General features: G+C 43.6%; 1 protein-coding gene and 1 pseudogene across 1 annotated transcript; both read left to right on the top strand.

The window, feature by feature from the left end:
• LOC113658642 overlaps positions 1–24,973 on the top strand; it is a 297,616-nt pseudogene that overhangs the window by 26,757 nt on the left and 245,886 nt on the right.
• LOC113658636 (tripartite motif-containing protein 16-like) lies at positions 1,425–4,187 on the top strand. The gene is made up of 6 exons (XM_027171177.2): positions 1,425–2,044; positions 2,415–2,510; positions 2,648–2,890; positions 3,067–3,256; positions 3,445–3,501; positions 3,622–4,187. Exons 1-6 carry the CDS (start codon positions 1,451–1,453, stop codon positions 4,170–4,172), a joined length of 1,731 nt encoding a protein of 576 aa, XP_027026978.2. The 5' UTR covers positions 1,425–1,450; the 3' UTR covers positions 4,173–4,187.

The raw sequence follows: 24,973 nt of genomic DNA, 5'->3' as shown, positions 1-24,973 counted from the left end.
TTCATGCCCAGAAAGAACACAACAGATGAGAATGTTGATGGAGAAGTATAGGGATGGTCAGGGGGAGTTGCACTGTGTGTTTGTAGACTTGGAGAAAGCGTATGACAGGGTGCCAAGTGAAGAGCTGTGGTACTGTATGAGGAAGCCAGGAGTAGCAGAAAAGTATGTCAGAGTGGTGCAGGACATGTATGAGAGAACCAGGACAGTGGTGAGGTGTGCTGTAGGTCAGACAGAGGAGTTCAAAGTGGAGGTGGGACTGCATCAGGGATCGGCTCTGAGCCCCTTCCTGTTTGCTATAGTGATGGACCAGTTGTCAGAGGAGGTCAGACAGGAGTCTCCTTGGACGATGATGTTTGCAGATGACATTGTGATCTGTAGTGAGAGCAGGGAGCAGGTGGAGGAAAACCTGGAGAGGTGGAGGTTTGCGCTGGAGAGAAGAGGCATGTAAGTCAGTCGTAGTAAGACTGAGTACATGTGTGTGAATGAAAGGGAGGGAAGTTGGACAGTAAGGTTACAGGGTGAAGAGGTGAAGAAGATACAGGAGTTTAAGTACTTGGGGTCAACAGTCCAGAGTAAATCTAGAGAGTGGGAAAGAGGTAAAGAAACTAGTGCAGGCAGGTTGGAATGGGTGGAGAAAGGTGTCAGGAGTTCTGTGTGATAGGAAAATATCAGCAAGAATCAAGGGGAAGGTGTACAGGACAGTGGTGAGACCGGCCATGCTGTATGGTTTAGAGACATTGTCACTGAAGAAGAGACAGGGGTCAGAGCTAGAGGTAGCCGGGCTGAAGATGTTGAGGTTCTCTTTGGGAGTGACAAGATTGGACAGGATTAGGAACGAGTACATCAGAGGGACAGCTCATGTTGGACGTTTGGGGGACAAAGTTAGGGAGGCCAGATTAAGATGGTTTGGACATGTTAAGAGGAGGGAGAGTGAGTATATTGGTAGGAGAATGTTGGACAGGGAACTGCCAGGCACGAGGCAAAGAGGAGGTACTGTATATGGATGTAATTAATGAGGATATGAAGCTAGTGGGTGCAAAGTGTTGAGGATGCAGAAGATAGGGATGGTGTAGAGAGATGATTCGCTATGGCGACTCCTGAAGGGAAAAGCCGAAAGAGGAGGAAAAAGAAGAAACGATTGTCAATTTCACTTTTTACTGAGTCTCCCAATCCTGGTTTTGTTACAAACTGCATCACTCTGCAAAGTAACATCACAGATGCAGCATTGGATTCATTTAAACTTTTATTTCCTAACATGATTAATGCATGATTCAAAAACCATTCATTCACTTTTTTAATAAAAATGTCCATACTAGTCATGTGTACTAAATGCTCCTCCTCCTTCTGTCTCTCTCAGAAGAAAGCGAAGAGCCAGAGATTCCAGATTCCAGAGAAAACGAAAGTCAGAGATTCCCTCTCATGTATTCTGTCACTGTGTGAGTTCAGGAAAATGGCTGAGACAAGTCTTTCAGTAGATCAGGATCAGTTCACCTGTTCAGTGTGTCTGGAACTCCTGAAGGATCCGGTGACTCTCTCTTGTGGTCACAGTTTCTGTAAGGTGTGTATTAATGGCTGCTGGAATCAGGAGGATCAGAAGGACGTCTACATCTGTCCTCAGTGCAGAGACACTTTCACACCAAGGCCTGTTCTACGCAGAAACAACATCCTGGCTGAAGTGGTGGAGAAACTGAAGAAGAAGATTGAAGTTCAAGCTGCTTCTCCTGATCACTGTTACGCTGGACCTGGAGATGTGGAGTGTGAGTTCTGCACCGGGAGAAAACACAAAGCCATCAAGTCCTGTCTGATGTGTGTGGCTTCGTTTTGTGAAACTCATCTCAAACCTCACTATAAAGTTCCTGGATTAAAAAAGCACAAGTTAGTCGAAGCTTCTGTAAATCTACAAGACAAGATCTGCTCTGAACACGATGAAGTACTGGAGATCTTCTGTCGTTCTGACCAAAGCTTCATCTGTTATATGTGTATGATGGATAAACACAGAGGTCATGACACAGTCACAGCTGCGGATGAAAGAACTGAAAAACAGGTGAGAAAATCCGATTTATGTATTAATAAATTTTTTTTAAATCGAGATAAAACTTATTTCAATATAACTTAACAACATTAAGAGACTGCTGAATTTATTTCTGATCAGCATTAATCATAAACCCATCAAACAGGTCAGTGAACATTCCTGCTGACTGGGTGAGTCAACATACAGTAGGTTTGACAGAGAGAGAGAGAGAGAGAGAGAGAGAGAGAGAGAGAGAGAGAGAGAGAGAGAGAGAGAGAGAGAATGTCTAAAATTGTATAGACAGTACTCAGAATCTGAGAGGGTGTGAACTCATGTATACAGAAGGAGCAAATGCAGGAGGAATTATAGTAAAAAATGAACCTAAACAACTATTTGTCCTCAGAATGAGCTACAGGAGGAGCAGCTGAAATTCCAGCAGAGACTCCAGGAGAAGCAGAAGAAGGTGCAGGAGCTGAAACAGGCTGTGAACACTATAAAGGTGAGCAGTGAGCAGAGACAGAGCTGCTCCTAGAAACACACACAACATGGACAACATGGAGACATTTAGAGTCCCAGTAAGAGAGATTGAGAGATGAGCTTTAAATGGACCTTCATATGTTGTGTGTCTCCTAACAGCACAGTGCAAAGATAGCAGTGGTGGACAATGAGATCATCTTCAATGAGCTGATCAGCTCCATGGAGAAAAAGCGCTCAGAGGTGACAAACATGATCAGAGCTCAGGAGAAGGCTGAACTGAGTCGAGCTGAACGACTCCTGGAGCAACTGGAGCAGGAGATTGATGATCTTCAGAGGAGAGTCACTGAGATGGAGAAGCTTTCACACACACATGATCACATCCATTTCCTCCAGGAAATAAAGGTAAACAACATCCACATTTCCAGGTTATGGGTTCTAGTGAATAAATGATGGTTCTTCGGTTTCTAAAATGTTTCCGCTTCAAACCTTTTTTGATATAGAAACAATGAGCTTTAAGATTCTTTAAAATAACTTTCATTTATTTCATTTATAATTTCATGTCTAATTGCTGTTTGCAGGCTTTAGTCTCTGGTCATCAATCTCTTCCATACAATAGACCAGATTTTCAGTCTGATCTCTGTGAGGATTCGTCCAGCATCACTGTAAATCAACATCTCTCATTTCAGAGAGTGAGGAAATCTCTCTCTGATCTGAAAAAGAGACTTGAGGAAATCTGCCAGGAGGAATTCATCAAAATCCCTGAACATGGTAAAGAAATGATCCTGTTAGAAATGATGAACTGCTGATGTGAATAAGTTTGTGTTAGAGCTGAGAAACTCTGCACTTTGGTGCTTCATCACTGAAGTGTTGCACTTGATCTACACACACTTCAGATCTATACAACAGTCTGGTTTGATGGGTTTTAACATCAGGGCATTTTATTTTTGTCTCAACAGTTGAGGACTTTCGGATTTTACCCTTAGAGCCGAACAGCAGAGACGAATTTCTAAAATGTAAGTCTATAACCCCCCCCCCCCCCCCCACACACACACACACACACACAAACACACAAACTCCACATCTATATATCCTGTGATTGATATCTAACATGTTCACATTTTTCATGTGTTTAGATTTCTGTGATCTGACTCTGGATCCCAAAACAGTAAATTATCACCTCATTCTGTCCGAGGAGAACAGAGCGGTTTCATGTAGTGTGAGAAGGCAGCGATACTCTGAACATCCAGAGAGATTTGACTGCTGCAGTCAGGTTCTGAGTAAGGAGAGTGTGTATGGACGCTGTTACTGGGAGGTGGAGTGGAGCAGTCAGAGATACGTGTTAATATCAGTCTCATATAAAGATATCAGCAGGAAAGGTCAGGGTATTGAGTGCTGGTTTGGACACAACAAACAGTCCTGGAGTCTGGAATGTTCTCCTTCTTCTCTGTATTTCTATCACAACAACATTAAGACTGATCTCAGACTTCCATCATCCCCCAGAATAGGAGTGTATGTGGATCACAGTGCAGGAACTCTGTCTTTCTACAGCGTCTCTGACACCATGAAGCTCCTCCACAGAGTCCACACCACATTCACTCAGCCTCTATACGCTGGGTTCTGGCTCTACTGGGATGTTTTGAATGAATCAGAATCAACTGTGAGGTTGTGTGATAGAAAAAAATAATATGTTTGTGGGGTTGTATGGTCAATAATTTTATACTCTTTTAACCTTTCCTTATTAATCATCAATTGTGTTCTAGGATCATCAGTTACTTATAAAGGAAATGAAACTGTAAGCTCTCATCATATTGATTGATATAAAAGTTCTTCTGATTTCTGAAATTATTTTAGCAGAATGTCTGACGAATCCCTAACTGTACAAATACTGAGGACTTGACAACTTGCTGCCATTAATGAACATGTAATCCATAATAAAGCTTTCTGGCTTTTCATTTTTCAGACTCATTCCCATGTTTTCATGTTTGTTCTTTTTTAAGTCTTCAGGGCATTGATTCTCCATCTATACAATCAGAAGTATAAACTACAGATCTTTATAAATATAAAGAAGATGTGCCTTTGATAATAATTATAGGCAGTAAAACAGACATGTAAGTAAATGGTAAATGCGCCAAATATGGGTTTGTGTAGCTAGACGTCTGGTGTAATTTGGGAACTTGGGAAAACACACACACACACACACACACACACACACACACACACACACACACATACACACACACACACACACATTTCATTATATCTTTTCATGTGACAACACTGAAGAACTGACACTGTTTTACAATGTAAAGTAATGAGTGTACAGTTTGTATAACAGTGTAAATTTGCTGTCCCCTCAAAATAACTCAACAGGTCTCACCAAAGGTCTCACAATCCACCATTTGAAGAAGAATTTTAGAACAGAAATACAAAGGGCTATACAACAAATGACTTCATCAGGGGGATATGTGGACCTGTTAGGTGGAGGTACTGGTGTGGGCCAGCTTGAAGTGGGCTTTGAATAACATTTAAGTTTGTGGTCTCAGGCAAAGGTTTCTTATGGATAGCCATACCATTTGCCTTGGTTAATATGGTGGATAGGGGCACCTCTTGCGGTTGGCCTCTAGGTGCTGGTAGTGGACTGCCCATTGGAGACAGATGTGGGCACTTTCCTAGTGTAACGGTGTGTAAAATAGTTAAATTTATGCATAAATGGGGACAGCGCCATCTGCCATCATGCAGCAGTGTTTGGTGTTGAATGTGGTGTTTTATATTGAGTTATTTTTAGTTTGTTACAAGGCCTAATTGTAATTGATTTGGGCATTGTCTTTGTTTTACTGTATGTAGAAGTTTTGTTTTAATTCTCCATGCAGGTTCCCTCTATTTCCTGTGTTCTCCATTGTGCAGGTATGTTGTAAGATGTGTTGTTTTAATGTGTTTTGATGTATTAAATAATTGTTCTAATTGCACTATGTGTTCGCCGCTAGGTGGGGATGTTTACCCTTTATCAATTCATTGAAAATGTCTATTGAATACATGATCATATAGAATCACAACGCATAAAGATTTAATCAATTTGAAAAGATTAAAAAAAGAACTGTTCTAAATAAAAAGCAGAGATAATGAGACAGTGCTGTGGAAGTTTTGTTTTAATTCTCCATGCGGGTTCCCTTATTTCCTGTGTTCTCCATTGTGCAGCTCAGCAGAAAGGACTGACCAAGCAAGACATTGGTGCCGTGAAGTTGTGATGATGCTGTGTTGCTTTGGGTCACGTCTTCGAACAAATTGTTAAAAGATTGTTGTGCTGCTGCATTCTGGAAGCATCCATCATCAGTTGAACAGCTCATCATTGGTACATAGCGTTCCTTAAGGGACTCCTTACTTTATCCTTTTTCAGTTCATTGAACCTTTCACTCTGATTATTAATATTGAGTTTGTTTATTTGTGTATGCATATGTTGTAATGCCAATTATGAGTAACAGCAATAGATATTTGAATGACCAATTCAAGGGTTTTAGGTGTACCCATTCCCTTTTCAATGGACAGCTCCGATAGTGATGGTAGACCGGGCATCACCAGAAGGATGTACACAGAGTGTGATGCAGCAGACATGCAGTCAATTGTCAATCTTAATCCTAGTGACGTGATCACATCAACACCTAATGCTGAACATGGCATTCTTGATATGTTAGGGCAAATGAGTTCAATTGTCCTTCAGATTGGTCAACAGTTAACAGACAATATTGTATCTCATCTTAGTCCTTTTAGCACAGACACTCCGATGACAATAAGACTACCAGCTCTTCAAGCATGGCAAATTTGTCACAAAACCATGTAATCCATCACAGAAAAGTCAAGGAGCCACCTTCATTCAGAAGGGACGGTTCTGACACAATTGAAATTGAAGAATGGGAAGATCTGAGGACATTTGTCAAAAAGAGTGACATAAGTGTCGATGAACATGTAGAAGAAATCCTTGTACACCTGCGTGGTAGAAAATATGTAGTCAAATTCTGGATCAGGAACTGTGACTCCTCAACTACTGTCTGCCCAAATTCTGTCTACAGTCTGCTACGTAAATATTTTAGCTGTAATCACTACTCCCCTGTCGCTCTTGCTGATCCCTCTTCCTGCAGAAGATCTGCTGGTTCAATTACACAAAGCAGAGCAGGGGGACTGGTGAGAAACAAACAAGAGAACCATGAAAAGAAGAAGAAAGAAGACAAAGAGTACACCACAATACAGGCAGCAGTTATGGTTGCTCCAGCTGCAATTCAAGCAGCACCACCCCAGAATTGAGGGATGCCACCAGCCTTTTCCCCCAAATATGATGCAATATCCAATGGGATGCTTAATGAATTATCCCATGAACCCTCAGTATGCTCCTCAAAGAGTGTGGCTGGGGACCAGGCAGTGGTCGAGGAAGAGTAGGACAAGGGAGACAACCTTCACAAAGACCTGCCTGGGGAACAGGAGGACAAGGAGGAAGTTCCTGGAATTGCAATAACCCAGGTCACTTAAAGCGAGATTGTCCCTACTTACAATATGGGGTGCCAGGAGGAGCCATGGGAAATCAAGGAAGACAACAAATGCCTGCACCAATGCTTCAACAAGGAACAGGGCAGCCAGGAATGCAGCAAGCCCCTGCAGTAACACCACAAGGAGCTTGAAATTGGGCAGTCAATGGATGGGCCCAGGATTCCAAGTACAAGACCCAGTTGCACCTGGAGGGAGCCCAATGGGCCCAGCTCCAGGGGAAATGTGAAGAGGCCTAGAGAAGCCAGAGGGGGAGCTGGTGCAGTGTACCACCTCATTGCATCCTGCACAAGAACCAACAATTATGGTGGGAATTGGAAATGAAGTACAGGCCCCATTCCTTATTTACACAGGAGCAACATTTATAAGCATTGGAAAAGAAGGCTCAAAGGTTCCCCTCACAAGTAAAGCAATAAAGACAGTGGGCTTCTCAGGAAAAACTCACTCTACAGTTTACAGAGCCTCAATGGATTACTGTAGAATGATTAGTAGTGCAAGCACCTTTACTATATTCCCTAGACATTCAAGCCAATCTTCTTGGAAGAGATGTGCTCTGCAAATTAATAAAATACACTGTGGACCAACAGGAGTATGGATAACACTCCCAGAGATGTTAACCAACAATACTTAGTAGTGAGCCAAGAAGAAGAAATAATACCGTAGATTTGGATAAAGTGTATTGGATAGTTATCAGAGACAAAGATACATAAAAAATATGGCAAGAATACTCTGAATGGAAGCCATGGTTAAACTACATACTGCACGTCCTGATTGCTATGAAGCTAGAGGACCATGGCATTGTACCGTGAAATATGATGAAGGGGGAAAGATGAAGAATATGCATCACTATGGGAGGAACGACTAGAAGGAAGACAATATGATATCAGCATGGACAGTATAATAATTGGCCAGCAAGGAGTTGCTGTGTATGCCATACTCCCAGAAAAGATTCAAGGATGGTATCAAGTCAGAAATGCAGTCTCCCACATCTCCCTGATGATCGGACAAGATTTTGAATCCAAAGATTTAGGGCCTATGATGGAAGAGGCAGGAAGAGTAGTGAAGTGGAACATGACTAGAAACCCTAGAGTACATATGTCAGAAGAAAGAAAGTTTCTGAAGATAGATTATAAAGGGACAGAGCAAGTAGTAGCTACAACCATGTTAGTGAGTCAGCAAACAAAAATACAAGTAAGAGTAGAAGTAGAGGTACAGATGCCACAGATGGCAGATGAGGAGGAGTTAACAGAGAAAAAAGTAGAAGAAGCAACTGTGGACTAAACATGCAACAGATGTAGGACTAGTTAAGTCAGGAGGGTTAGCAAAGATACAGGTTAGGCCCAACGCACCATTACCCTATCAAAGACAGTATCCATTGTCTAAACAAGCAGAGGAAGGGATAGGACCAACTATTAAAGGACTAGTGGAAGCAGGGGTTTTAATCCCCACAAAATGTCAGTGTAACACTCCAATTTTTCCGATCAGAAAGCCAAATTCAGATAAATGGAGAATGGACCATGATTTAAGACCAGCCAATCAAATAGTGGTGGCTGAGACCCCAGTGGTCCCGGATCCACACACTTTGATATCAAATATTCCAAAAGGAACAAAATGGCACACAGTAATTGATCTGTGTTCAGCATTTTTTTAGTGTTCCAGTGCACCCTGACTCACAGCACTTGTTTGCATTCACATATCAAGGGCAACAAGGATACTGTGAAAGCCCATCAATATTTAACCAAGTACTAACTACAGATCTAGTAAATTTACAAAGGACAGCCTCATGCAGCATTAGAAATGTTGAAAAGTACACTAGCTTCAGCCCCAGCACGGGCTAGTCCAAATTATAGCAAGTGTTGAGTTGTGCTATACCACTGTTGCAGCTAGCGTTGCATTCAGATGACAAATGGATGATTGAGACAAGTTACCTTTAGCCTTTCTAGGCATATTTATTTTTATCACTGTCTACACATCAGTCTCATGGTCAGACAGTTAAACAACATAAAGAGACAACCGTAACTCCCTTAGGACAAACCAATTAACGCAAACATGTCTACTTAATTAACTTATACTTTTAGTGCCCCCTTGTGACCTACTCATTTACTTAACACAGAAGTGCACAGCATTATAATAACACACAACTGAGGACATATTTTAACATATTTTAACACCCCAACTTGTACTCGGGTTGTTTTATAAACAAAAATAAAAGATAGAATGAATGTGGACCCCTGTCATACACATATCGATCTCCAAAAAGAGCACCGACAAACCTATCCAGTTTTTAACTTATTTACAGGTTTGGTCATTACATCAGTAATCATGTTATCAGTGGAACAGTACATCAAAGTTACCCTTCCCTCATTTACAATAGACCTGATAGAGTGATACTTTATGTCTATATGTTTACATCTCTGTCTGTTTACAGGGTTTTTGGTAAGATCAATTGTTCCATGATTGTCCTCATGTACTACAGTTTGTGTGTACTTGTAGTTATCTATACCTCCCAGTAACTGTTCTAGGTATAAACACTCTTGCATGGTTGAAGCAAGTGCCATGTATTCTGCTTCACATGTGGAAAGTGCCACAGTTGGTTGCTTTCTGGTCTTCCATGATACTAGAGAACTGTTTTGGCTTAAACTTACACAGTATCCAGTAGTACTGCATTTGTCACTGGTATCGGCTGCCCAGTCAGCATCACTGTAGGCTTGTATACCTAATTTTTCACAGTAATTTCTTCTAAAACTTAACCCTGTATCTGCTGTACCTTTGAGATACCGAACTACACGTACTTCACAGTGACCCACTGTTCTTCTGTAGGCTCAGCAAAATACTGTGATAACCTGCTCACTACGAAACTCAAATCTGGTCTGGTGCAAACAGTCAGGTATATAAGACTTCCCACAGCTTCTCTGTACATTTTGGCATCTTTCATTTTTACTGCATTTTCAGTATACTCCAACCTTTGTTCACATGGTGTTTCTCTGATCTTACAGTCTTGCATGTTAAAACGCTGTAGTATCTTGTTAGTATACTTCTCGTGTCATTTTTACACACCCATCTGATAGATTGAAATCAATACCAAGAAAATATTTCAGTTTAACTAGGTCTTTCATTTTAAACTTTTCTGCAAGCATCTCTTTCACTTCTTTCAGTCTCTCTTGATTGCTCACTGCAATAATTAGTCACTGACCCATGTAATTATGATCACTTTTCCTTCCTTTGACTCTTTGGCATAAACACAATCGTGCAAAATCTTATTCCAGTTTTGCCCAGATTGTTTCAAAACGTAAAGTCATTTCTCTGGTTTGTAAACTATACCCTCTTTATCTTGGTAACCTTCTGGTGGATTGATGTAGATCTCATAGTCTATGGGAGTATGCAAGTATGCTGTTTTCACGTCCATTTCTTTCACGTCTGCTTTCTGTAGCACCACTCTTACACTTGTTAAGTCCGCAGTGGGTGTCTCCCCATAGTCTATTCCCATTCTCTGGTTGTAACCCTTGGCCACAAACCGTGCTTTGTATTTGTCTTTTCCGTCTGCATCAGTCTTGATAGAGTAAACCCATCTACCCCCCACTGTTTCCTTGACTATTGGCAGTGTTGTCGGGGTAAACGTTTTGTTCTCGTTTAGAGACTGTATTTTTTCATTCATGGCTTTTATCCATTCTTTTGAGTTAGTTGACCTCATTGCTCCTTCAAAAGTCTGTGGAATGCCATCATTATTACTGTATTCAGTTACCAAGTAATCTAAGTAATTTAGTGTTTTTCTCTCTCTAGTTGGATACCTCCTACTCTCAAGTTCACCATCTGTCACATTCTGTTGTGTTTGATTGTGGTCACTAGATCGTGTTGCTTCACCTTAACTATCACTATGTGTATTTCCACTCTGTACACTTGGCTCTGGAGCATTTTCTGTACTTCTACTCTGTGTAGTCTCATCAGTCTTGGGTTTCATTCCGCTATAGCCATCGATTAGATCTGGCACACCTGTCTGTGTCTGTTTTTCTGCAACCGCTTTACTCACATATTTTACTAGTCTGTGCTTTTGTACTTTGTTTACATCTGGGTGATACACCAAGTACGCTTAGCTGGCTTTTTTTTTCTACCAAGGCTTTTATTTCTGCCAATTGTGCTGAACATGGTTGTGGGACAGTCACCTCACTAATTGTCCGGTATACATTTTCAATGTGAGCATACTCTACTACTGCATAACCAGCTTTATTTCCTTCATGGGTGCGATAACATAATCCATCCACAAAGAAAGTACACTGTGCTCCTAAAACAGCTCATGGAGCCGCCTCGATTCAGATGCTGTGGTTGTCTTGCCTAATACATACTATGCCCACATGTTCTTGGATGTGTGGCATACTTTGCAGAATAAGCAAAAAATGTACGCGCTACTATTGGTGGTGGCCATAGTCATGAGTGGCCTGTGACAGCGTATACACTGACTCTCTTTCCTGTATGTTAAAACTGTTGTTATATGTTTATGTTGTATGTTGCGATGACCTGGTGACACTGATTTCACTGTCACGCTATATAATCGGGCAGAGTGAGAATTTTCCCTTAAATTGGCCTTTAAGGGTTTTTCGATCACTCCTGGTTCACCCTTTGAGAATGAGCACGTATGTTTCTGAATATGTTACGTACTGTATATGGAGTGTAGAGGGGAGTAATGGTTGAAATGTTATTGGGATATAATGTTGAAATTGAAAAGAATGGTAAAGCTGAAATGTTATTGTGTTAGACGAAAAAGTAGTCAAAGTGGAGATAGAATTAAAGTGATATTAAAATATTAGGATTTCTTAGGTAATCTGGTAAATGAGGATGCTAAAAGTGGTGATGTTGAAATTTTGTTTAACGTTTAGAATTTGTTGAAATTTTGCTTTGTTTTGTTTGTTTTGTCATTTTTTGGTGATTTTGTTTTATGGTTTTAGCCCCTGTTGATGTTAATAAGGTTTAGTGGTTATAGGCAATATAGGTTTGGTTGAGACTTTACAGCCTCACAGGGGGGAGTAATGTTGTGAAAAATCTTGAGACTCAAGAATGCCCCAAAGTAAAGTATTTTGCCTTACAAAATATTACAATTGATGTCGTAAGACATATGGGAATAAAAAAAATTTAAGCTCAAGCACAGTGTGACGCTTCAACCACAGAGTGAACATCTTGTGTGGGGCCAGCATCCTGCCAACACTGCACTGTCTGTGAGTAGTACAGTGCTGGTGGAACTCAATGAGCAGGTTGCACTTGAAAGGCAGGAGATGGTCTTCTCGAGACTCAAGGCCCACAATCTCAGTTCAGCAGAAAGGACTGCTCGGGCAAGACCGTTACACTCGACTTTGCCACTCCAGTGGAACTAGTTGATGGGACGACTGATGAATCTTGTGACCATGGGAATGAAAAGGTGTAAGGCCAGAGGAGGCATAGGTGAGGGAGAACAAGAACAAAGAAAAGTCTGAAACAGCAAAGACAGCACAAAATCCAAAATTCACAGGTGATGTTCAAAACAAAGAAAAGCAACACTAAAGCATGACAAATGGCTTAGTATGCAGAACAAACTGAGGTTACTTAATGGTACATTGTGGCATGAGTGTGGTTTATAAATCTGTGATCACAGAAGTAACAACCGAAGGTGAAACTCTGTGAACCAGCGAGGGTTCCCTCTGAAGGCTGGGAGCTTGGGTTGTTGTAACAGTGTGAACGTAAGTCTTGGACTCTCCCTGTCTTTCTTCTTTTATCAGGCTATTCTGAAATTTATTTCAACTACTGTGTTGTGATGATAAACATATATCCATTTAGACTGTAATAATTAATTATTAAAGATGATTCACTTAAAAACCCTCCTTGAATTATTTGACTGGTAATAATGCAAAGAATTCTTTCATTATTCAAACTTATTTTAAGCTTTTCTGCTGCACTTCCATATACCTAACATTTACAAACCCTTGATCATATTAGCATGATGTTTTATAAGTGGGATTTTCATTGACATACGGTTCTTACTTCTTACTGATATCACTTCTTACTGATTCTCCCAATCCTGGTTTCCTTACAAACTGCATCACTCTGCAAAGTATCACAGATGCAGCATTAGATTAATTTAAACTTTTATTTCCTAACATGATTAATGCATGATTTTTTTAATAGAATGTCCATTACAGTCATGTGTACTAAATGCTTCTCCTCCTTCTGTCTCTCTCAGAAGAAAGCAGCGAGCCATTCCTCATTCCAGAGAAAACAAAAGTCAGAGATTCCCTCTCATGTATTCTGTAACTGTGTGAGTTCAGGAAAATGGCTGAGGTGAGTGTTTCAGTAGATCAGCTTTCAGTGGAACAGTTCACCTGTTCAGTGTGTCTGGATCTCCTGAAGGATCCAGTGACTCTCTCCTGCGGTCACAGTTTCTGTAAGGTGTGTATTAATGACTGCTGGGATCAGGAGGATAAGAAGGATGTCTACAGCTGTCCACAGTGCAGAGACACTTTCACACCAAGGCCTGTTCTACGCAGAAACAACATTATGGCTGAAGTGACTTCAAACTTGAATTGAAAACTTGAAAAAGTAAGGGAACATTCCTGGAGAAAGAGAGAGAGAGAGAGAGAGAGAGAGAGAGAGAGAGAGAGAGAGAGAATGTTGTATAGACAGTACTCAGAATCTGTGAGGGTGTGAACTCATGTATACAGAAGGAAGCAAAGTTAAAAAAAATTAACCTAAACAACTAATGTGTCCTCAGAATGAGCTACCGGAGGAGCAGATGAAATTCCAGCAGAGACTCCAGGAGAATCAGAAGAAGGTGCAGGAGCTGAAACAGACTGTTAACACTATAAAGGTGAGCAGTGAGCAGAGGCAGAGCTGCTCCTAGAAACACAGAGGACATAGACAACATTGAATCATTTATGCCCTTTTTCCACCAAAAAGATCCGGGTGCTGGTTCAGAGCTAGCGCTGGTGCTGGTTCAAAGTTGGTTCCACTGGCGAACCTTCTAAGAACCGATTTGCCTTTCCACCAGCTAGAGAGCCGTCACAGAGCGGAGTCTGACGTCACTGTATACTGTATGTCTCACTTGTCCCAGCAACGTTAGCGCAGCAGTGGCAAACACAAACACAACAATAATGGCGGATGTTGCTTTACTGTTAATGCTCATGGCTTTGTGAGCCTAGATTAGCATCCAAACGCGGCAAATAAAATGTGTATGTGCAGCTTCATGTAATCTGTATAAACCAGGGGTCGGCAACCTTAAACACTCAAAGAGCCATTTGGACCCATTTCCCACAGAAAATTACCACAGGGAGCCACAAAACCCTTTTGACATCTAAAATGAAGATAACACTGCATGTATCGTTTTTTACCTTTATGGAAAGTATAGAAAAAAACTGTAGTGTGTTGCATTTATGAAATCAATTAACTGCTACCGAGTAAACACAATTTTATTTCTGCAGGCAAACAAAAATATTTTGAACAGTTTGAACTGACCTTAAGAAAAAAGCTGGGTTGAAGGTTACTTTCAAATAAAATGTTTAATATATAATTGAGTCCCTCGTATTCATGACTAGGGCTCTCAAGTTTTGAAGACAGGCAAGCATGACATCTCCAACCCCTCGCTTTTTTTCATTGGATGTTGCGTTAAATCTTTCCCAGATATTGCTATTTTCTGATTGGCTATTGTGTAGCCTCTTTTTTGATTGGCTGATAAGTGTCAGGCTCGACTAAGAACTGAGACGCGCTTGATTCCTGCCCGGTTCCACAGAAGTGCGGACTGATACATTTTGGGCGCTGCGGCTTATTAAATATATGATAGTCAAAAAGTTTTTCTGCGTGAGAACATGATGTGTGGCGGGAGAGCGTGAGAAAAATCCCAAATGCATGACTGTCACTCTCAATGTGTGACACTTGACAGCCATGCATGACATAAAAAAATGTAACTTGCCGGCTGCAGCAAAGCAAAAATGTGCCTGCTTCTGTGTGTCAGATTTCGCAAGTCGGTAGTTATGACGCATATTTTGAGCGACCAAAAAAAAAAAAAAAAAATGAAACATGGTTTATTTTAATGTTACAAGAGCATCATGATCTTAGAATTTAGAATTACATTTTTTTTTAAAAACTAACAAAAATAAAAAATTTAAATTAAATATTTATTTTCCAAATCTACAGGGAGCCGCAGCAGAGGTATGAAAGAGCCACTTGCGGCTCCGGAGCCGCGGGTTGCCGACCCCTGGTATAAACGGAGGTTGTAATCGAGAAAGTACATAACATTATTTTATCATTAACACAGAAAAAAGTTAGCCTTAGCATGTAGCTACCTACTATTATGTGTGCTGATAATGTATCATATCGTGGTAAAGTAAAAGTGTATTAAACATTAGTATACTTAAGGTACATTATCAAAGGCGCTAACAGTAGCCCCTCCCACAGCTCCTAACGCAAGCGGTTCTTAAGTGTAGACCAGCAACGTTTTGGTGCTACTTAAGAAATACTTTTCCTGGTTCAGAGTCGGTGCTGTGGTGGTCGAAAAAGAAATAACTGGTTCTAAATTAAGCTCTGGCTCGGAACCAGCACTCAAACTGCCTCGGTGGAAAAGGGGTATTAGAGTCCCAGTAAGAGAGAGAATGAGAGATGAGCTTTAAATGGACCTTCATGTGTTGTGTGTCTCCTAACAGCTCAGTGCACAGACAGCAGTGGAGGACAATGAGATCATCTTTACTGAGCTGATCAGCTTCATGGAGAAAAAGCGCTCGGAGGTGACGGAGATGATCAGAGCTCAGGAGAAGGCTGAACTGAGTCAAGCTGAACGACTCCTGGAGCAACTGGAGCAGGAAATTGATGATCTTCAGAGGAGAGTTACTGAGATGGAGAAGCTTTCGCACACACATGATCACATCCATTTCCTCCAAGAAATAAAGGTAAACTACATCCACATTTCCAGGTTATGGGTTCTAGTGAATAAATTATGGTTTCTAAAATGTTTCCGCTTAAAACCTTTTTTCATATGGAAACAATGAGCCTTAAGATTCTTTAAAATAACTCATTTATTCTCCTAATTTCATGTCTAATTGCTGTATGCAGGCTTTAATCTCTGGTCGTCAATCTGCTCCATACAATAGACCAGATTTTCAATCTGATCTCTGTGAAGATTCATCCAGCATCACTGTCAATCAACAGCTCACATTTCAGAGAGTGAGGAAATCTCTCTCTGATCTGAAAAAGAGACTCGAGGAGGAAATCCGAGGAGGAAATCTGCCAGGAGGAACTCAACATCCCTGAACATGGTAAAGAAATGATCCTGCTAGAGATGATAAACTGCTGATGGTGCTTCATCACTGAAGTGTGTCAATTGATATACACAGGTCTTCAGATCTCTACAACTGTCTGGTTTTATTGGTTTTAACATGAGGGCATTTTATTTCTGTCTCAACAGTTGAGGACTTTCAGATTTTACTCTTAGAGCCGAACAACAGAGACGAGTTCTCTTTCATCATCTCGTGTTCGAGATCCACCTATGGGAAGGGCATCCGTTCCTGACCTCTACAGAAGCATCCAATTGCACCAAGTCTGACTTGACAGACAGGAGCACGTGCCAAAGGCAGGTAAGGTAACGCCCCTTACCCGAGTGCATAATGCACCTGCACGCGCTGCCTTTCCTCAGTTTACTTTCGCTTCTCGCGACTTCTGATCCTACCTCACAGCTCCCTGGTTTTTTGGACTGCACTTTCTGTCTTCAGGAGGACATATCGCTTGATCAGCCTCCGCCGGACGTGTTCGTCCTCAGCCAGGTTAGCTTCGCGAGCCGCCCACGCTCGCACCCCCCTTTTTTTTCCGTAGGCTGCCCGCCTGCATTTTTGCCTTTTTTCCTCCCTATGGCGCTCTCCAAAGCGGCTCCGGCTACTCCGGTGGATGACCTATCGCGAGCCTGCCCGGCCGCGTGCGGTGCGCTTATCACCGCGAGGGATTCCCATCCCTTCTGCGTTGTCTGCACGGGTCTCAAGCATGCGCAAGAGGCTATTGAGCTGCCGGAGAACTGTAGCCATTGCCTGGCGCTCCCAAAAAAGCTCCTGCGTCGCAGGCTCAAGACGGCCACTTCCCAGCATGTCGACTGCGAGCTGTCCGACTCGGAGGGGGAAAAAGGCGACGCCGCCGCGCTCCCAGGGGCCTCCCGCGGCGCGGCTTCCTCTGACTTGGCCGACATGTGTCCTTCCCCGTTTGAGGATTTACTACCGGCCGATGACCGCTTCCCCGAAGGACTGGCAGGTTCCGGGGATGAGGCCGAGACGGGCCTTCTCGACGCTCGGGAGTCACGTGACAGCCTGGCTGTCTGTCTCGGCCCCCGATTGGGTGATTCACACAGTCACGAGGGGTTACAGACTTCAGTTTGTCCAATCACCCCCGTGGTTCAACGGAGTGGTCTGGTCCCACACGGACCAGTGCTCCGCCCACATTCTGAAAGACGAGATCTCATCTCTTCTCGAGAAGGGAGCGATTCGAGTTGTACCCGTGCATCTAAGCGATCAGGGGTTTTATTCTCGTTATTTCCTGGTCCCGAAGAAGGACGGATCTCTCCATCCTATTCTGGATCTCAGAGTGTTGAACAAACATTTACGGAAATACAACTTCAGAATGTTAACACACGGCTCTCTCATACGTTCGATAAAGCGGAACGATTGGTTTTGCTCGATCGATCTGAGCGATGCTTTTTTCCACATAAGCATCTATCCTTCGCACTATGAATTCTATATGTTACGAATTCATAGTCCTTCCGTTCGGGCTCGCGCTGAGTCCGCGGACGTTCTGTCTGTGTGTGAAGGCGGGGCTTGCACCGCTGAGAATAGCGGGTCTCAGGATCCTGACTTACATAGACGATTGGCTTATTATAGCCGATTCGAGAGAGAATGTGATTCAGAACACTGCCCGTGTGCTCTCACACATCTCTGCGCTCGGTTTCAGAGTCAATGTGTTAAAGAGCAATTTCACTCCCGCTCAGGAAGTCATATTCCTGGGTCTGGAGCTGAATTCCGTCGCGATGCGCGTGCGCCTAGCGCGGGGGCGCGTCTCTTCATTCATGAACTGTCTATCGCGGTTCAGAGAAGGGGCGCGGATACAGTATCGCACATGTCTCAGATTACAGGGTCTTATGGCTTCGTCTGTCCATGTCTTGCCTCTAGGTCTTCTGAGAATGAGGGCTTTCATGAAGTGGATTTTGTCCCTTCATCTCTGCCCGTTGCGCGATCTTTTCCGCTTTGTCTCGGTGACGCGCGTGTGCATGGCCGCACTGCGCCACTGGAGAGCTGCGGAGTTTTACGCGCATGGGACCCCTCTCGGGGCGATCATGATGCAGAAAGTGGTCACAACAGATGCCTCCTTGACAGGGTGGGGAGCCACTCAAGAGGGCAGGTCAGTGAACGGTGTGTGGCCGATCTCACTTTGCTCAGCCCATATTAATTACTTGGAGCTCCTCACTGTGTGGAAAGCTCTGATGCATTTCTCACCCCGCCTGCGGGGGCATCATGTGCTGGTACGCTGCGACAATACGACAGCTGTAGCGTAAATCAACCGTCAAGGCGGCATGCGCTCCTCCAGGCTTCACGCTCTGGCTCACAAGCTGTTGGTATGGAGCACGCAGCACTTTCTGTCGTTACGGGCGACTCACGTCCCGGGCCTTTTGAACAGAGGTGCAGACCTTCTGTCGAGGGGGAACCCTCTGTACGGGGAGTGGAGGCTCCACCCCCAGATAGTGGGACTGTTCTGGGAGAGGTTCGGCCAGGCTGCCGTCGATCTCTTCGCCTCGCGCGAAAACGCCCACTGTCCTATGTTCTTCTTGCTTCGGGACGAGGACGCCCCCCTCGGCGTGGACGCTCTGGCCCATCCATGGCTTAGCGCGCTGCTCTACGCTTTCCCTCCGCTCTGCCTGATATCCCCGACCCTGGCCAGGCCCAAGGCACCTTGGCTAGCGGAGATAATTCCTCTTCTGTATGCGGAGCCGTGGCCCCTCCCGTTGCGTACGGATCTCCTGACCCAGGGGAACGGGGAGATTTTTCAACCTCACCCGGGCAAGGTGGCTCTCTGGGCCTGGCCCGTGAGAGGGCGAATTTGAGCACGCTGGGGCTTCCCCCCCGTGTTATCGCCACGATTCAGAGTGCCAGGGCCCCTTCCACACGCTCTCTCTATGATTGCAAATGGCGTGTGTTTGAGGCGTGGTGTGAGGAGCACCAGCTCGTCTCGTATCTGTGCTCAGTCACTGATATTTTGGGTTTTTTACTGGGCCTTATCGATCGTGGCAGGTCTTTTTCTACAATTAAGGTCTATTTGGCGGCTATCGCTGCATGTCACGCCGGTTTCGGCGACGCTACGGTGGGGCAGCACCCCCTTGTCCGTAGATTTATGTGCGTGCCGCTCCCTGCCGGTCACCAGGAGTGTGGTCCCGGATTGGGATCTCTCCTTGGTGCTGGAGGTGTTGGCCCAACAGCCTTTTGAGCCCCTGGGGGATATCTCCCTCAGGTTTCTGTCCTTCAAGACGGCGCTGCTCCTGGCTTTGGCTTCCGCCAAACGTGTCAGTGATTTGCATGCGCTCTCGGTTCATTCCTCGTGCACCAAATTCTCGCTTAGAGAATTCTCGCTTAGAGAAGTTAGGCTTAAGCCTAACCCGGCCTTCGTGCCTAAGTGCTTTTCAGCCTTCACTGGTGGTGTGATCGAGCTCTCCGCTTTTCACCCTCCTCCTTTTTCCTCTGCAGAGGACCAGAGGTTGAATGCTTTGTGCCCTGTGCGTGCCCTACGGGCGTATGTGGACAGGACGAACTCTTTTCGGGGGAGCGATCAGCTCTTCATCTCTTGGGCCCCGCCGAACACGGGAAAACCCATCTCTAAGCAACGCCTCTCTCGCTGGATTGTAGAAGCTATCTCCTTAGCGTATGAGTCTAGGGGCGTGCAGCCTCCAGATGGCCTCAGGGCTCACTCCACTAGAGGCTTGGCTGCTTCATGGGCTCCGTTTGGGGGAGTTCCCTTGCAGGACATTTGTGCCGCGGCGAGCTGGTCCTCTCCGCACACCTTTGTCAGGCACTACCGGCTTGATGTTACTCGTACCACCATGGCTGATGCGGTCTTGAGTGTGGGCTCTTCGTAGCCACGTGCACTCTTGTCAGCCCTGTCCGCCCGGCCTGGCTGTGCATGTTTTTCAGGCATATGGTCTTCTCCCCGCCATACGCTCGGGTTGGTCCATTTACATGTTATTTACATGTTATTTTCCGGCAGGCTGCCCGCTTGTTGGACGTCAGCGAGGTTTTAACATGCATGTTGCCGCATGCTGTGTTTCCCTTTGGCTGAGCTTTTTGCCCCGCGCAGTATGTTATGGCTGCTGCTTTGTGACGTGCCGAGCACCACCTTTTTGGCCGTCCTCTGACTTACAGGGCCTCGCTGTGAGTGTATTGGGCAACCGGGGAGTTGTCTATATCTGCCATAGGTGGATCTCGAACACGAGATGATGAAAGAGAACATTAGGTTACTGTCGTAACCCCGGTTCTCTGAAACATCGAGTGGAGAGATCCACCAAGTTTGCCCCGCTTGCTGCATGAGAAGCGAATATGTACACTGAGGAAAGGCAGCGTGTGCAGGTGCATTATGCACTCGGGTAAGGGGCGTTACCTTACCTGCCTTTGGCACGCGCTCCTGTCTGTCAAGCCAGACTTGGTGCAATTGGATGCTTCTGTAGAGGTCAGGAACGGATGCCCTTCCCATAGGTGGATCTCTCCACTCGATGTTTCAGAGAACCGGGGTTACGACAGTAACCTAATGTTTCTAAAATGTGATCTATAACACCCCCCAACGCACACACACACACACACAAACATACACACTCCACATCTATATATCCTGTGATTGATATCTAACATGTTCACATTTTTCATGTATTTAGATTTCCATGATCTGACTCTGGATCTCAACACAGTAAATCACCAGCTCATACTGTCTGAGGAGAACAGAGAGGTTGTATATAGTGTGAGAAAGCAACAATACTCTGAACATCCAGAGAGATTTGACTACTACAGTTAGGTTCTAAGTAAGGAGAGTGTGTGTGGACGCTGTTACTGGGAGGTGGAGTGGAGCAGTCAGAGACGCGTGTCACTATCAGTCTCATATAAAGACATCAGCAGGAAAGGAAAGGATTTATATAAAAGTTCTTCTGATTTCTGAAATTATTGTAGCAGAATATCTGAAAGTTCTATAAATCCTCTCTTTACTGGGGTTTATGTGTGGAAATATAATTACGTCAGAAAATGTAAAACTTTGTAGAAATTGTAATAATGCTTTATTCAGAATTTTTATAGAATTTAATAAATCTATAAAATGTGTAAGGGTAGCTCAGAAATATAAAATTATTAACTAGATTTGTAAAGTTCATCATGACAAACTTTTATGTTGGCTTTGACTGTGCAAGTATTCGTAAAGGCCGGTGCATTTTGGAGGCGAGTGGACAGAAAGCTACTGGACCGCTAGGTTGCCAATACTTTTGGAGGTGAGCGGACATGAGCATGTGATGTGACCAGAATACCCGTGGGGCAGTTCCCCTCATTGTGCTGAGTGATTTGATATTTCACATGTCCATGTTGTGCAAATTTTTAATTCTGCTTGTTTTTGGGCGGGGCTACATGTGACATCACATGCTGTCGAGTGATGTCACCAGAATACCTGGTGGCGTGCCAATACTTTTGGCAAAAAGTAGCTACTGAGGGTTTGGACATTTCATGTCAATACTGCGGTCATTATGGGATTCTACTTATTATTATACTGCATAGAACAGTACATGCAATTCTTAATGTTGGATGTATTGTGTGTGTGAGAGCATAGAGGACTTTTCGGAATTCCTCATTCAAGTCTATGAGATGTTCGATCGTCGACTACACAAAAACCGAAAATTCCGTCGGAACTCCGAAATAAAAATTTCGTCCGGAGTAAGGTCCTAAAGAACCTCTCCGAGTTCGGTGTAAATCACTCGAAAACTTGCCGAGTTATAAACCTCAAAAATTTCTAATGGAAGTCTATGGGAAAAAAGGCCACTTTGAGCTTCTGTACCGGGAATGCCGGAATTCCAATCGCTTAGAGTAATAGCAACAAACTTCAGACCAGGGTCTATGACATATGCGAATTTGGTGCATGTGGCTCGAAAGCCCTAGGCCGCATTTTTTTAAATAAATTTTTGGCTAAGAATAATAATAATAACTACATTTGTAAAGTTCATCACGACAAACTTTGATGTTGGCTTTGACGGTGCAAGTAGTCGCAAAGGCCGGTGCATTTTGGAGGCGAGTGGACAGAAAGATTGTGAAAGCTACTGGACTGCTAGGGTGCCAATACTTTTGGAGGTGAGTGGACATGAGCATGTGACGTAATCCGAATACCCGTGAGGTAGTTCCCCCATTATGCTGAGTGTTTTGATGTGTCACATGTCCATGTTGTGCAAATTTTTAATTTTCACGTGAGACACATTTACATTTAATCCAAAATACAGCTGCCAGAGTTTTTATCTCATCCAAGGGAGTTTTTTTTGACACTGTCGTCTCAGTCACCTCAGGTTTGCTAATTGGGGATGAATACAAACACATTTAAATATATATTAATTTTGAATTTTTGTATTATTTGTAAAGTTGCTTTCAGACAATGCCAATTGTTAAAAGCACTATACAAATAAATCTTAATTTGAATTTAATAACCCTTTAAAATGTGTCAGTATAGCTCAAACATTATTAACTATTTTAGCGTTAAGTGAAATGTGGGTTGACTTCATTTGATGTTGTCCCCCACTTTGTTGTCCCCCATTTTGATTACCTACGCATGTCTGTGTGAAGAGCACCACACTGTGAAGTGTTTTCAAAAATAAATACTGCTATTATCTGTGCTTTATAATAATTTAGGATGTCCCGAAAAAGGAAAGACTGATCAACAGACAACAAACAAGACAGCCAAGGACAACAACGGCAGATAATGGCCAAAACATTGTGAAAGTAGTAAAGACAAAGCAAAAACAACAGTTGGTGACAGCGCGACCAACCTCCAGAGGGCAAGGGTAAAGGTATCACAATCTGTTTGAATAAGAATATTAAAGCAGAAATATAAAGGGCCATAAAACAAATGACTTCATCAGGGGGATGTTTGGACATGTTAGGTGGAGTTACTGGTGCGGGCCAGCTTGAAGTGGGCTTGAATAACGTTTATTGTGGCAATGTAGTCTCAGGTGAAGGTTTCTTATAGATAGCCATATCATTTGCCCTGGTTGATATGTTGGATGGCAGCATCTACTGTAGGTGCTGGCAGTGGACTGCCCATTGGAGGCAGATGTGGGCACTTTTCTAGACATTGCCACTCCAGTCGAACCAGTTGTCTATGGATGGGACAACTGATGGCTCTTGTGACCATGGGAATAAAAAGGTGTGAGGGCAGAGGAGGTGTGGGTGAGGGAGTTTTCAGCATATTCAGCCCATGCAAGAAACTCGCACTATCTCTGCTGGTCCTCTCTGCAGTACGTTTGCTAGTACTGGCCCAGCTTCTGATTCAATCTCTCCACTTGCAGACTGGGGGCGGTAACTGTATAAGAGGCTGACATTAGTCCCTAGTTTTCTGCAGAAAGCTTTTCACACATGTGAATGGGATCCCTCTGTCAGAGACCCTGTCCTCCGAGATGCCATATAACCAGAATACAGGATAAAATAGGATCATGCTCCATAGCAGTTGGCAGGATCCTCAAGTTGATAAGCTTGCAGGCTTCAGAGAATCGGTCCACTGTTAGGAGAATGATGGTGAAGTCATGGGATAAAAGAAGGTATTTTGCAATAGCTGCATGGTTCGTTGGATGCCAGGGTGCTCAGAGCTGGGGGAGAAGTGACCCAGTGTCAGAGAGATGTGTGGACGTATTGTAGCTTGGGGGGCACTCAGGACGTGGGGCTTGTTCAGTGTGGTGAATTTCTTCAATGAGGTCCCACCATATAGGTTCAATGTTTACGGTAGGTGGGAGGATGGGTTCTGGGTTCTCTTATTGGGACGCAGGATTATGGTGAAATCAAAGGCCACCTGTCCTGGCTCAGACCAGCATAGATTTTTGGGCTTTTCTCAGAGCAAGGCTGTGAGAGGAGCGGACACCGAACTGTAGCTGTGGACAAATCTTAGATAGAAGATTGTGAACCTGAGAAATTGTTGCAACTCCTTAATGTTAGGGTGGTTAATCCACTCTGCCATAGTGAGCAATTTAGCTAAGTCCATTTCAACAGGGGAGGTGGAGCAGTCATGTCTAGCTTGGCCACATTAGTTGCACAACTGTATTTGCTGGCAGTGTTGGTGTGGCCAATCTACATTGCAGGGGTTTGGCGCTGGTTGCGGATCAAATTGTCCAGGTCAATGGCTGCGGTGATGAGCCAGAGTGGTTTCCTCATCAAGACAAGCGAGTTCAGCATGCAGTGAAGGAATGAGGCCTTTTAGAAAAATGGCCTTCAGTGCGGGGTCATTCCAACCACTTTGGGCTGCTAGAGTGCATAATCTGCTGTTGAGTCATGGAGCTGGTGTAGCTGGAAGAGCTAGACAGTCACATACTTACCCCTGCTGGATACTCAAAAATTTCATGGATTAGCTGGGTGAAGTCCCTGTATAAGGTCCTCAGCGCGTTAAACATGTCACTCATTTGGGAGCAAGGTTTACTGCTTAATACATTTTGCATTGTGTTTCAAGAGTTCTAATATAAGATTCACTTTAAAATATTGCCTAATTTAAATATAATAATTGTAGTATATATGGTTTAGATTGTTATACCACTAATTTTTAAAAGTACTGTTTGCTACTGCATTAATACTTTTTGAAGGTTTCTTGTCTTTTCATTTTTCATCCAGTAATATGGGCATTTTTGTTGTTTCTTTGCCAGAAACAAATAAATCTTAATAACTAAGCGAGTTATCAGCCGACGCTGGTATCAGAATCGGATCG

This window comes from Tachysurus fulvidraco, chromosome 9 (assembly GCF_022655615.1).
Source record: "Tachysurus fulvidraco isolate hzauxx_2018 chromosome 9, HZAU_PFXX_2.0, whole genome shotgun sequence".
Classification (NCBI taxonomy): domain Eukaryota; kingdom Metazoa; phylum Chordata; class Actinopteri; order Siluriformes; family Bagridae; genus Tachysurus; species Tachysurus fulvidraco.
The sequence above is the reverse complement of the archived record's forward strand: the minus strand, read 5'-3'. Positions and strand labels throughout refer to the sequence as shown.

Excerpts from the sequence above, each read along its gene's own strand:
- LOC113658636 (XM_027171177.2), top strand. The coding sequence starts at position 1,451 with ATGGCTGAGACAAGTCTTTCAGTAGATCAGGATCAGTTCACCTGTTCA. Across the intron at positions 2,891-3,066 it reads ATTTCCTCCAGGAAATAAAG|GCTTTAGTCTCTGGTCATCA; the intron begins GTAAACAACATC and ends TGCTGTTTGCAG. Across the intron at positions 3,502-3,621 it reads CAGAGACGAATTTCTAAAAT|ATTTCTGTGATCTGACTCTG; the intron begins GTAAGTCTATAA and ends TCATGTGTTTAG.